Consider the following 14739-nt stretch of genomic DNA (forward strand, 5'->3'; position numbering starts at 1 on the left):
TCCTAGCATCTTTCTGTTCCTTGCTGTAAACCTTACATAGTGTTCCTTTTCTCCCTGTTTATGTGCCTTCTTTTCTCTGATATTGCTGGTGTTCCCTCTCTCTACTAATTTTCCCCTGAGCCTTTTATGATTATTAAAGTTGAAAAATCCCCCAAACCATAAGTTAAAAGTTGGACCAGGCATGGCACACACAAAATTCTTGGACCAAAACTGTAGCTGAAACTTTATGCTTTTGAGAGAAATAAACAAAATCTTCCTATTAGGTTATGAAATAAGTTGTCAGGTCAGAATCAGTGAAATGCAATTTTGAAAAATCAGAGTTGTTTGAGTTTTGAAACACAGCTTGTAGTGTGAAATAAATGGAATTTCCACAGGATCAGAGATGTTCTGATAGTGTAAGTACTGATTTATCAGTCATGTATTTAGCCTGCTTAACAGTATTTAAAACTTTTAAATTCTTTTAAATTCTCTGCCTGATGGCTGGGTACACAGCAGGCAGTTTGCATTTATGGATACAGAGAAAAGCTACACTGAAGTTTAGCATGGAAAGATTAAATTAAGAGAGATGTCTTTTGAGGACATTGGATAATAAAAATAGTTAAGGATACCAGAAGAACTATTTTGCTTATTATATGTATGTACACACACACACACATATAAAATCTCATTATATGTAAGCATAGCTGGAAGTTGTGGATTTATAGAAGAGAGGCATACTTTACCTGTCATAAGTCCAAATTTCTGTGGAAATTTTAACTGTAACACTCCATTGGAGTTACTGGTAGTCTTATTGTGTTGGTGTTAAGCAGTGGAAATCTATATATTTGGGATGGGACAAAATTTGTTTTACCAAACACAGAGTTAAGCCTGGCATGAAGAGTAGAGTTGAGTCTGTCATTTAGAATAGATGATTTTTGCCTTTCTCCTGCTATAGATTGTCTTTTTTTTTCAAAGTTACAGAGTACTACAATAGAGCTCTAGTCTCTGAAATAGAAGAAAAAAAAAAGTTATTCAAAATACTTTACATGTTCATTTTTCTTTTTGATCCTTGAGCCTGTTTCTTCTCACTTCTATTCTGTTTTTCCTTTCTTAGAAGTCTGCTCTTTTGTGATATTTTTTTTCAAAAGTAACTAGTAATTACAGAGCAAAATTTTAACGTTTTTATTTTGTCTTGTGTATCCAGAGAGGCTCCATATGCACATGGGAGCTAACCATGCCCCTTCACTGCAGCACAGACACAGAGCCAGCTGTTCATCTCTTGTCCTGCCTCTATAGCTGAAGAAGGCTACACATATTGAATGAACTGCACCCATTGTTCAAATCAGATTGAACTGGAGTTTGAGTGTTACTTGGCCAGTGAAGGGAATTAATTTTATTCTTTCTGTGAGAATAATGATCTTCTACAGAGGAGAACACAATGTCTTTGTGTCATTTCTCCACTGTCAGTGCCCCCACTACATTCCCCCTTCTGCTAAGTTGAAGCCTGTGAGCATAAAGAGAGAGTTAACTTTCCTGGAGGTGTGTAATTGGAACAACCAGGGAGCTCCTCACCAGGGACACTGACTGATGGAGTGAGAGCTCCAGGAGAGAACATCCCAGTTCATAGACAAGGATCACAGCAGGATGTGATTTGGAACTTGCTAATCCTTTGGTTTGTCTCTGCCCTTGGCCTGACTGGTGTCAAAGAAACAATGGGGTCAAGATGTTCAGGAGACTTAGCCCACACAGCACTGATCCTCTGCCTGCTTGCAAACAAATGCTGTCATTTACTATTAAGTGCTCCTCGTTCAAGCAGTAGATGGCCTTCTCCAAAAGGGCACAAAGAATAGGAGAAAATGTACCATATGTCTTAGATATTCTGACACAGGATAACGAGTTAGAAGTGAGCTAAAGAAGAAAGGACAACTTAATGTCCTTTGTGAACACTTTGAAATGCATATGAAGGATCAATCTGTATGAAGATGTGAACATGCAACAAACAACATGGCTTAGTTGCTCTAAGTTGATAAATGTACAATCTCTGTACAGTTTGTGGTACATTGGTATCAGCTCTGTCCTTGTGCTGTGGGTTGTGTGAGAGAGGCCACTTCTGTGACTGCCTGAGCTGCACAGCAGCCTCTGCTCTCGTTTTGAAGCTCTCCTTTTTCATCTCCCAGGTAGCAAGACCAGTTAGTTCCTCTAGGCATTGTCCTTCCTTGTGTCAGATGTCATTCTGTGCAATACAAACCAGAAAATCTTGCCTTGTCAAGGATTCAAGTGGTCAGCTTGCTAGAAAGGATCTTTAATACCTAGGGAGTGTTGCTTTGTGTGTTGTAATGTCATCACTGATAAAAAACAAAACTAAACAACAACAACAACAACAACAAACAAAAGAAAAAAAACCAACCCAAACTAAAACAAAAAAACCCTCCAAACACCAAACCTACCCCAGTCTCTCTCCTTTTATGGACTTGGGGATGATGCTTTGTGAGTCAGGAAGTCCATTTCTGTAAAAGAGCTGCACTTTTGTTCTCTTGTCTGTTTATTCATGTGGAGAACACAACTACAGGTAGCAACAATGTGTTTTTAGTCTGCCAACTGAATTGTGAGCCTCAAGTTGTATTCCCCAAGATCTCCTCTGAGATTTACAGCCATAAAACTTCTTGCAGAGCTGGTCCAAGGGCATTGCTATTAACACTGTATCACAGGCAGTGAAAAAACAGCCTGAGAAGCTCACTGTAGACACCCAAAGTGTAAGGATCCAGAGAAGGACTGAGGAAATGCAGAAATAAATAAGCTTAAGCAGAAGTGAGCTAAAAGCAGAACTTTAAAAGGAAAGTTTCCATGACCCCTTGAAGAGAAGCAGCATATTGCAACGTGCTTTAGCCCTGTAAACAGGCTGTGTGGTTTCCTTCTGAACAGTTGGGTTTTGAAGCTAATATTACTTTTAACAAGTTTTGGAATTCATTTTTTAGAGTTGTTTCAGAAATAGTGGTTTTCTTAATTGGAGGGACAGACAACTTGGAGGCAGTGTGGGGTTAAAATTCAGATCTCTGCACTTCAACTGCATAGAAGAGAATTGGGACAAGATAACTCAGAGCTTCAACTTAAAAATGTATGTCTCCTCAAGTTAGTTATCTGTAGCTATTTCCCCTCCCTCAGCTACTTTGGCTGTCCAGCAAAGTTGTTCCATCAACTCACAAAGCAGCCACTGAACTGCTGCAAGGTACATCTTGGTTTGCTGAAGTCTGGACATCTTAGCTTAATGTGATGGACTTTAAATTTTATGCTTGTTTTTTTTAAAAACAAACAAAAGTGTGAAACTTGCAAAATTAATAAATACAAACCATAACTGAGTGAGCAGCTGTGTAGGAAGGAGATCGTTCTCTGCACATGTACTTAACAAAATTTTGCCTATTGTTTCTCTGATCATTGCTGACTCTCCTGAAAGCAGTTACAATCAGCTGTCAACAACTAAAAATCCAGCAAAAAGCACACACACACAGAACCCTCCCCCCCAAAAATGCCCCAGTAGAAATGAAAATGTTAAAAGCAAAACTTTTTAATAGTTAAATAGCTAAAAGCTACTTTTTAAAAGAAGTTGTGCTGATATCAGTGTCCTTCCCAAGCTACCATTTACCCCAGTTCCCCTGGATTGTATGGTGTAGCAAGCTGTTTGTGGCAAAGGCTTAAACATGACTTGCTTGTCACTGGATGTGATACATCCCTCCCTCTCCACCCAGCAGCAGAAGCAATGGAGATTTAACTTTTCCAAATCAAAACCAGCTCCCAGAAAACAAATATGATTTTAAATTGTTTTCATAATCATGCAATGGTTTAGATTACATTTCTTAATGAATCTTTTTAATAGAATGTGTAACACTGGAAAACATTTTGAACCTGATTTTATTGGTCTCTTTGAAGGGCACTAGGGCTGTTTAGTCTGGTAGACAGTCTGTGGCCTCCAGTAGTGCCTGTAAAAGTTCCTGGACAAAGTCAAGACTCTGAAATGGTAAGTTTTGTTATTACAGATATGAATTTTTTCACTCACAGCTAGTATTTTTGGTGGTGGTATAATCATGTTTACTTTGGGAATCAAGACTCCCTCTTTTTACCTACCAGGTTTTGTTTCACTGATTCTGACAACACCCAGACTAACCTGAAGCTCTCTGGATCAGCAGCATCTTTCCAAAATGGTGCAATTAGCCCCTTATTAGTCCTCTAGAGCTAGAATGATAAGATGTCCAGACAAATTCTTCCTCTCTTCTCTTTGCAGGAGCAAAGAGATACTAGGTATCATGGAGGCTGCTGAGAAATCTGTATACAAGGATGTTAACTCATTTGTTAAAAGCACTTTTCAGCCTTAGGTTTGAAAGTACTTTCCTGAAGATAACTTCTGTGAAGAAGAGTGAATCAAGTCTCTTACTAGTTAGAATGACTTTGACTGATACTTGTTTCATGTGAGGTCAGAAGGATGAACATAAAAGTAATTACTAAAAATTAATGAACGTTTTATGTGAATTTAGGGGATGGGAAAGTATAGAAATGGATTTAAAGTATGTTACTATATATTCACAAAGCTGAAATCACATCTGTAATTTTATTTCCATTAGCTTTTGTCTTTGAAAAGGTGTTCTGTCACATCAAATCATTTTGGAAATGCAACACCATTTGAGAAGTTTCTGGGTTGCCAGGTGCTTGGACTTTCTTGATGTTCTTATATAGGCTGATCATTGGGAATAAGTTAGTGGTATTAAAAATTGGTTTTAGACCAAAGGAGTCAATAAGGGAAGCAAAAGAGAAAGTTGGAAATAAACAAGTTTCAATATCAGGGAGTATTGAAGATGGATATTGCTAGTTATTTCTAAAGTCCAGGAATCTTTCCTCTGCAATGTAGAGTGTTCTTTGCATTGTCCAGGGGTTTATATTGAAGAACAAAAAGCTCAGACCTCAGTTTAAATTAAAATCAAGACTGAAACTGAGTGAAATAGCTGTGCTCTCTTGGATTCTCCCTTTCATTGAAATGCTTTGGGAGTCTCAGAGGAATGGATGGGTTTGTGCATTAAAATAATGTGGGCAACAGAATGGGAATATCTATGGCTGAGGCAAAGCTCTTAAATGTCATTTAGTGTTGTTATGACTCTTGTTATTTCTTCATTTTTTCTGTTTTATTAACAACCTAAAAATGGAGGAAACTTGCCATAATCATTTACACCTCTGTCATGGGTTTGAAATAGAAATTAATTCCACAAAGAACCACATCTTATATTCTGATGTTCCACGTTTTTGGCTGGGTGGAGTTCTCTCAATTGAGATACTTTTTTCTTGATGCAAACAGTGTAGTTTTATGGAAAGTTTTATGGAAGCAGTTTTATTCATCAGTGCATAAATAATATTGCCAGCATGATGATAATGTTGGGAAGTGATCTGTAGAATGGATTTCTTTTGAGCCATATGTACATTCAAATACCTTTTTCAATGCTGTCAGAGGCAAATAGAGTTTGAGTATCAGCTTCCTTTGCTTTTGTTTTTCTTTAAGCCGATTCTTTTTAATGGGTGGGCAAATGTCTTTAATATATTCATATTTCTTCTATTAAATTAAATGTTTTATTAACAACAAACATTGCTATAAGAGTATATTACCATATTTGCAATAAAAATTATCTTCTAGCATTGTCTTTTCTCTTCTGAGAAGTCTTTCCAGCTTGGGACTTCTCTAAGTGGTGATTGATAAAGTTGTTACGTCATGGTACTTTTTAAGGGGAAAAGAAAAATCTGGCATACCACAAAGAGAGCAGTTCTTGCAGCTCTTGCATTCCTGTTGTTCATTATCTCCTTGTGCTGTCCTGGATTTAATTTGGCAGCTTTGAAAGTTCGGCAGCTGTTTACTATCACAAAAACCCACCCACATGCAAAAATTCCCAAATCTCAGAAAAGCTATGGATGTCAAAAAAAAACCAAAAAACAACCCAACAAGAAACCCCACCTAATCAATGCACTTCTACCACATAATAAAAATAGGCAAAGCAACAAAAAGCACCTTGAAATAGTCACTGTGTTTGCCAAGTGTGCCAAGTTATGAGTTGTTTTTGTGATGAGGATCAATGTTAGATTATGGAAAAAATGATGCACACAAGCTTATTTCACTTATAACTTGTGACTCTTGGTTTATTAACTCAACTTCTGCATTGGAGTCCTTGTTATTTACCATATAATTTTGTTTCCCCATCCATCTTAAAATGTAAATTGTTTTGTTCATTTTGCCTATTATTGTAAAACTTGACTGGCTAAATTAAAGTGCCTTTTTTATGGACACATTTCTTTTTCTTATTTTTTAATAGATGACAACTGATCTTCCTCCTCCCAGCTTCTGTTACATTCTTACTGTTCAGTCTGGTGAAATACATGTAGAAGTGGATGAGGAAGAACAGATTTCTAATTTGTACCAGCCACCAGCTGTTCATGGTCTAAAGGAAATTCTTCGGGTAATCTGCTTTACAAATCAGATAACACATACTGGATTTCTGGTATCACAGTTGTCTCATTCCCTCTTTCTGTGCTATTTTCAGGTGGAAGATTGTAACAAGAGGTGTAGCTTCTGGGCTCAAGTGCTCTATCAAAGGCTGCAGGTAATCTTTTTACTTATCAAAGAATTCAACATAAAATCTACATCATGTTTATGTGAAGAAGATTAATCTTGTTTAGGGGTAACCCCAAGTGTTGTATGGGCAGAATTATCACCATGCCTAAAATGCTTGTGGAAGGTAAAACAAACTGCATCACCAGTTTCAGTGCCATTCAGTCTAGAAAGTGAATTATTCCTGAATAACTTGTTATTTAACCAGAGATAATGCTGCACTCTGGAAAGGGAGCTCTCAGGAAGTTAGTTGAGGCTCAATTTATAGCTGAATGTTATCCTTAGGAGCCTAGCAAGAAGCTCCCAGTCAACTGGATATTGAGGGATAGCATGGAACAGATGATGGTTATATAAAAATACAGTTTTGCTCTTTTCATGCAAATGTGTGGGTGATTTTCATTGACTTCCATTGAAGCCCCTCAGGCAAATTTGGCTCTTATGGTCCAGTAAGTAGTAAAAGGGAGAAGCTCTTAGGTAAATACATCTGCCATCCATACTGTGCCGGAAAGCTTGCAATTATGTTTTATTTCTTTTTGAATGATGCTACGATATTCTTTCATAATGTTGCTAGCTCCCTTAGTAGTTAAAGGAATTTTTTTGTTGCTGATTTATTTATTTTTTCCTGGCGACTGTATCCTCAGTACAGCCAGCACTGAATTCTAGCAGAGAATAATTTGCAATTGTCCATCAGCTCCACAAGGAACAAAGTGTGAATCAAAGCATATGAACCAAAGACAAAGAAATTCCAGAACGGCCAGCAAAATAGCTGGAGATGCTTCCCACAAGTTTGAGACATAAATTTAATTTAGGTCTTGCCCTTTTGCTTCAAAAGCCAATGAATTATGATTTAATTTTTAGACAGGGAGTACTTTTAACTGCTGAGATGAGGGGTATCTCTTGTGTTTTCTCCATGCTAATTGGGAATGTAACAGAGTATTTGCAAACATGAAATTAGGACTAGCTGGATGGGATCTTTAGTGTGCCAGCAGAAAGATGGACACATACATGCATAAATTCCTATTTCCAAGAAATGTCTTCTAGTGAAAAATAAAATAAAATTGCAGACTAGGGGCATCCTAGCCAAACGTTTTTGAATTCAGGAATGTCTACATCTGAAATTCTGATGCGAGTTATCAGTATTCTTGTGTAAAAGCACTTCATCACTGAATTAGAGAAAAGATGAAGCATGCAGGAACAGATGTGGTTTTGAAGAATGGAATATTGAGTAGCAGAAAAAAAGATCTGTGATCTTTTTTCTTGCTCCTAGGAGGTTTATTCACTTTTTTTAATGGTTATTTACTTGCTGAACTGTGATTTTTATAAGTGATCAACATGAGTGCTCATAATTTTTTTAAAGTAATGATGGAAAAGCAGTAGAAGATATTCTTGTGATGTTTGGCTTTCTGGATAACTGCTCTAGGAATGGAAAGGCATTTACCTGGTGCTAGTGTATCACTTGCCTAGTCCTCCCAGGAGATCACAAACAGCAGCTTGTTTCCTGCAGCTACCTTTGCCAAGAGAACATACCCTTCACATGCAAAATCACCAAGTTGAAATAAGTGAGGAAGGGACAAGGATTTGGTTTGTTTTGCAGATTTATTATTAAATAATCTGCCATTTGAGCTAATTCAGATGTATCTTGAAAATAGTATTTGCTCTCTGTAGGTACAGTATTAAATATTTAAATTAGTATGATTTAATTGGTGTGGAGGAGGAATAGAAATACACTTTTTTCATTAGTCAGAATCTGAACTGTGGTTGAGAAGGAATATGAGGAAATATATTCCATCTGTGGTTAAGGAGCTGTCCTTCCTTATAACTCAATCCTGCTGCTATTTGTCTGTTGTGTCCTCTCTGTTCAGAACAAATTGTCACACATAGCAAGATGATGATTTTATACTAACTTGTGATTTTTGCTTTTATTATTATTTACTTTTTTGGATGATTTTCCTGAAAGACGACTTTTAATGTGTTAGTAATTCTCATGGGACAGATGTAAAAATTCTTTATCTGAAGCTAATGTCCTAATGTTATCTCTGCAGAGGAGGTGCCCAAATGTATGTAGTTACTAGGAAAACAACATCAATAGTGCAATAGGCAGCATATGCTGTATTAAGGCATAACTGTGATGTCTGAGCTGTGAATTTTTCCAGTCACTATTTACAGTTACCTCATTTGCTCTAAGAGCTGCAAGCATGAGCAGAAAGCCAGGTTTAGTGTGGCTGATGGTTTCAAAGTTAGAATTCAACCAAAAACAAAGTACTGGGGGTTTTGTTGTATTACCTTCTGCTACAGGCATGCTGCTCTGAGAATAAAATGCTACGTGTCTTTCCAGGAATTCTAGTATTTAATTTTCAGTTAAATGTTTTAAGCATTAATATTTGATCAGTGGACTAATTAAAAGGAGTAATAAAAATTTTAAATTTTGGAAGTTATTTAATCTTAGATATTTTCAAATATTAGAATCTGAAAATTTGCAAGTTCCTTGTACTGGTATACATGAAATATACTTTGATATTATGTTTTTATACCTGTCTGGGGCAGAAAACTTGCACTGTCATTGCATATTCATAAATCTCTTACTTAGGAGTTATCTACTTCCTTAATTTTATGCATCATTGGATTATTTAGGGATATTTGGTCAACTGAAAGAAAAAGCTTCACTTTGTGACTTGATTATTCTTGGGAATCTGACAACAGTACCTAGAAAATGTGCCCACAGAGGAATAATATTAGTAGTAGAATTGCTCTTTCCTTGTTTTTTAAGACTAAAATGATGTAAGTCTTAATAAAATCATCCTGATATCTTTTTATTTATCCCATATACATAGTACAAATATATAATACATACTTTTTTAGAAAATATAATTTCAAATCCCATGTACAGTCCAAGAAAATTATGATAAAGTGTGATGGTTGACTGAGGTAAAGCCAAGTGTCCACAGAGTCAACCTCAGAAAGTTAATTTAAGGTAGAGATTTTAAGGTTTGTATCTGAATAAGAAATACCAAAAAATTCTAGTAAACTTTTGACTCATTATCCTGTACAACTGTAATAATTTCTGTAAGTTTTATGAGTTATTTAAATATGAAGATGTTTAGTCTTTCCTTCTACTGAAAAAATTAATAATTGCATTCCACATTTGTATCTTCTTTTTTTTTTTCCCTAATCACAGACAAAGCCCAGTGTTCCTAGAGATCAAAGAGAAATGCTGTTGTTTGTGACTGACTCCTCACTGCAAAATGTGGCTCATGGGATTCCAAAAGTTGTTGCTGTGTCAGTCACTGCCTCATGTGTTCTCAGTAAGGAAATCATAGAAGCCCTCAGTGCTGGCTCCCAGCTTGTCTTCTTCAAGGATGCTCTGTGGGGAAATGGTGAGCTTTGCTCGTGGCCTGGAGTCCCACAGAAGCAGCACCCTTATCTCTGACAGCACACATGTGACCTTCAAACTGGCCACTGCCATTATCAGATGAAGAGACTTTGCAAGTTTGGGATGAGAAGTTTGAAAGAGATTGTAATTTAAACTTTCTTGTAAGGTTTCCTTTTCTGTAATTTTGGCTTGGTCTCGGAAGTGAAGGAGAAATTCAGTGATGTTGCTGTATGTCCACCAGTATTACTGCCAGTCTTCTCTGATGACTGTTGAATCTGGTGACCAGTGGCAATCAAATTTGTGATCTGGCAGAAGGCTCAAAAATATTAAGAAATTTGCATGTGCTTAGATAGAGAAATTTTACAAGCTCTCTTAAACCCTCTTAGCTGCAAGCCTTCGCTCCCATACAGATCATGAAATTATGGTTGTTCACTTTGTCTCCATTTTCAGTCACTCTATTTTGAGGTTCAGGTTTGGTTCTGTAGGGTGACTGCAGGGCTAGTTCACATCTCACACCTTCAGTCACTTCCAGAATGTAAATGAGCTGGCATACAAAGCTGTTCAGAGGGCTGTGTGTCCTGAAGCAAAAATCTCTACTCTGGAGAATAAAGCATTTCATGCACCTACTCTTTGTCATCTTTGAAGCAAAGCAGGACCACCTGAATGGGAGCCCATGCTTACTCCAAGAGAGTGAGATGTGATGCATTCTAAGTGGCATCAGACTCTCTCCTGGCATGTTCTAATTTTTAAATTTATTTTTCTTCAAATTCAGATTTCTTTTTCTCCCCGGGAGTTGCAAAGTGTAACAAGAGCATGTATCGCTGAAAGCAAAATATTTTGTCATTGAGAAAACCTGATGGAGTCTATTCATCTGTTTGGTAGCTGGCAGAGATTGTTGTCTTTATTGGCTGTGACAATTAACGTGGTCACCTTTTTCCTTGTTACTGTACTGAGTTGAAATGTCTTTTTTGGCAGGTAGGATTATTTGTGTTGAACGTACTGTTCTCCTGTTACAAAAGCCTCTTTTGTGCTCGGCTGCCGGTGCTGACCTCAGTGAGCTGACTGGCCCTGTCAGACTCGATGAGCTGGATTCTACAACACAGGCCAGCTCCATTTGTGCTCTCAGAGGTTTGTATGGCCTTGCCTGAAATGAATGCAGTTAATTATTTGTGCTCACCTTAATCTTTTGTGTCTTTATATTGATTTCTTGCACAAACAGCGTGGAGGGATAAAAAAAGCATGGCATTGCTGTGGGTCATTAGGATATTTAAGATTTTATGCTTCTTTGTGGGTTCTGTTTGCCTTTTGCTGGCCAAGCTCTGCTCCCACTCACTCATACCCCAGAACAAATGTTTAATGGACAATCTGTTTCATTATGTTCCTTCCTTCACTGTCTTCTTTCAGGAGCCTTCTGTTCACACCAGCCTTGTTGATGTTGGCAACAATGAGTTATACCAATATTTTTTGGGCAGATGGGTAAGATGTGTTACCCAGATCTTGAATGGTAGGGGTTAGTGACTGATTTCCCTGGAGCTTTGCTGCAGTAGGACAATTTATTATTTTACCATAGTAATTTAGCATGATGTGGCCAGTATTTGCTCACCAACCACTTTGGATCATAGCTTTGTCTAATATCTTGGTCTTACCACTAACCTTGCAGAAACATTTTTTACTACAGATTTTCTAGTGTTTCCAATCATGCAGTGTATTTTCTGATGCTTTGTCCAGACAGCTTCTTCAACCTCCCAGTTGTACAGTGCCTATGAGGAAAAGTCCTTGAAAGCCCAGCAATTCCTCAAGGCTATTTTCCTCCTTAATTTAACTTGTATTATTCCAGTAGCCCTTGTAGAAAATTCCTGACACACTTTTGCTTTTACACCTTCACTGGGGCATTTGAAATTAACTTTAAAATTACAACAAATTATGGTTTTCAAATTAATTCTTCAGCTATAATATGATAGACTGAGAATACAGTTTGAAACCAAGGCAAGCCTTTACTAAACATACCTGCTGCTATGGTAGACCCACAACTTAGCAATGTCTCTGTGATTAATTACTGAGTACCTTGCAGTGACAAATGTTGAACAGTGCATAAAGAAAACCAAGCACAACTAGAGGCACTTCACTCAAAGCCTTGGTTGCTATGTACAACTTGCATTGATACAGCTACTTGAAAGGTATTTCTGTTACTGGGTGTGAAATGCTTTTTGACTTTTTTTTTTTAACCTCTCCAGTAGTTATGTTGAGAATTGTCACTTCTCTACTGTTATTTTTGTGATTATGAGAAGTGCCTGTCTTCTTTTTTTCTTGTTGACAGTGTTCATAGGAGGATAAAGGAAACATGGCTTTGTCCTTTCTTTTTCCAGCAGAGCAAAGAAAGTGCACCTTTGTGATCTGTTGTGTAAACAAGTAATTACTTCACACACATGGGAGATGTCATGCTTTGCCTGTCCTATATTACAGATAGAAGAATGACAAAGGCAGAAATTAATCCTACAAACCTTGTCTTGTTTAATCTGAAATTTGTGCAGGGCAGCTGTTATCAGTATGTTCCTACACTTGAATACCAACATAGAATGTAAAATATCTTATTTATACTTAGGCTTCTGCAATATATAGATGAAAATTCTGACTTTTGTGTGAACTGAAATAATTTCATAACATTGAAGAGATATATTCTCTGGTTTGGGTTTCAGTTAGTGCCTACATCTTTCTGCTGAACTAATGAAACTAATGGCATTGACCCTACTTTGTTGGTGGGAGAATGTACTTTTGGTAGAGTAACACATGAAGGGAGATGCATCATCTCTGAAATTCAATCACTGTCTCTTATCTCCTACATCAGGGAGTTGTTAGTCTGGCTTTCAATGAGGAGCAGTTTTTACCTCGTTCATTCTTTGTGCATCCTCTCATTTCTTGTGCTTTTGGTTACCTGTGTGTGTTGCACACTGGCATCCTCCCAGCTAGCAAAGAGGCTGCAAAGGCTTTCTCTACCCTTCTTGAAGGAGTGTGCCTTCCTGCTCCTTTGGAAGAGACATCTGAAGTTCCCTCACTCCAAGCTCCACTTAAAGCTGGGCCCTGAGCAGCTTGACACAACTCTGGACTGGATGCTTTTCTGAGGTTCCTTCTCATCAAAATAGCAAATGGTCCAGTTCAAGCAGATGCAATGAGTTTGTCAGAAATCCTCATTTCAGGGAGGTCCAGTCATACCAGCTCTGGGATAATGGAGTGTGTTGCTCTTCAACAGATGAGTGAAAACCTGTGTTGCTTTCTAATGAAAAGTTTATTCTTCATTGCAAGATGAATCTGTGGTTTTCACCTGTAATCTTAGGGTTAATAAGTTTATTTTCTTATCACTATGCATTGCAGAGTAATTTCTAACCCCTTTTTACTGTACAGTAGCAGTCAGGATGACTTACATGTTGGCAGCTCATATGGCAGAGAACTTTTTCCTCTTAATCATGCTTTGAGCAAATTCTACTTAGTTATATCACATATGATATGTGGGAATATTATTTGATTAATGCTATTTGCCTAGTATATGACTCACCAACAGTGATTGAAATTTGACGTCAGATATTATCATATTTAAGCCTGTACTCAGGCATGTGGGGTTTTTTCAGATTCTGCTGAAGAGTGGAACTAAAGTGGGGTCACTTTACCTAGGTTTCCTTTTTTGATTGAATTTTTGCCTTTCCTGTCCCATTAATCAGGAAAAATTATTGGGGGAAAAAAATCCAAAACAATACCTCCGTGTTTTGTTTCAACCAAAGTGTTCCTTGGCATTCCACATGGCAGACCTACTTTTCCAGGTGTTTTCCTCTTGTCAGTCTCTTCTTAATGGTACCAGCCACAACCCTTAAAAATAGACTAGAGGTAAAAATCTAATTTTGGCTATGTGCATTTTCATTTAAAAGAAGGATCTAGGGAAAATATCCGAAAGGTTTGTGTATGTCAAGCAAAATCTAGAGTCTTGAAAAAGATGTTCAGCATCCTGAACTTGAGAAATCACTTTGCATGTAGGGTGCACAAGACTGTCACTAGGTTACCACCCCTATTGCTGCTTTGAGTTGGTCTGACTTCAGTGATGTCTGGTGGTTTCCTCAAGGGAATTCTACATTATCAAAATAATCTTCACCACTTACATAATCTCATCAGTATGATCCTGATTGATTTTCTTCAAATGTACTTGCACTGGCATCTTGCAGTTGGAATACGGCACACAGCTGGGAGAAAGTGAAAAGATTTAGAGAGAAAGGGGATTTGTTTTGTTTTTTAAGTGATTTTTTAATGAGGAATCATAGAATAATTTAGGTTGAAAGGGATCTTTAAGATCATCAAGTTCAAGCATTAACTCAGTGCTGCCAAGTCCACCTCTAAACCATGTCCCCAAGTGCCATATCTTCATGTCATTTAAATAGCTCCAGGGCTGGGGACTCCATCACTTTCCTGGCAGCTGTTCAAATGCTTGACCACCCTTTCAGTGAAGAAAGTCTTCCTCATATCTGATCTAAATCTCTCTTGGCATAACTTTAGGCCATTTCCTCTCATGCTGACACTTGTTACCTGGGAGAAGAGGTCAACCCCTGCCTGGTTACAAGCTCCTTTCAGGCAGTTGTAGAGCACAAAAAGGTTCCCCCTGAGTCTCCTTTTCTCCAGGCTAAATAACCCCAGCTCCCTTTCATCTCCACTGCCCTTCTCTGGGCTCCCTCCAGCACCTCAATGTCTTTCTTGCAGTGAGGGGCCCAGAGCT

The 14739-nt window shown here is 37.7% G+C and overlaps 1 protein-coding gene across 3 annotated transcripts in view; it reads left to right on the top strand.

Moving 5' to 3' along the window:
- Positions 1–14739, top strand: part of SPIDR (scaffold protein involved in DNA repair) — a 192274-nt gene that overhangs the window by 170514 nt on the left and 7021 nt on the right. For 2 of the 3 annotated variants that reach the window (XM_079299379.1, XM_079299380.1), the window contains 5 exons: positions 3904–3991; positions 6321–6464; positions 6549–6608; positions 9792–9990; positions 10962–11114. In XM_079299379.1, the coding sequence (XP_079155505.1) occupies positions 3904–3991; positions 6321–6464; positions 6549–6608; positions 9792–9990; positions 10962–11114 (644 nt within the window). The remainder of the gene's footprint in view (positions 1–3903; positions 3992–6320; positions 6465–6548; positions 6609–9791; positions 9991–10961; positions 11115–14739) is intronic. The other variant, XR_013773516.1, reaches the window with a different exon arrangement.

Source organism: Erithacus rubecula (assembly GCF_903797595.1).
Source record: "Erithacus rubecula genome assembly, chromosome: 3".
Classification (NCBI taxonomy): domain Eukaryota; kingdom Metazoa; phylum Chordata; class Aves; order Passeriformes; family Muscicapidae; genus Erithacus; species Erithacus rubecula.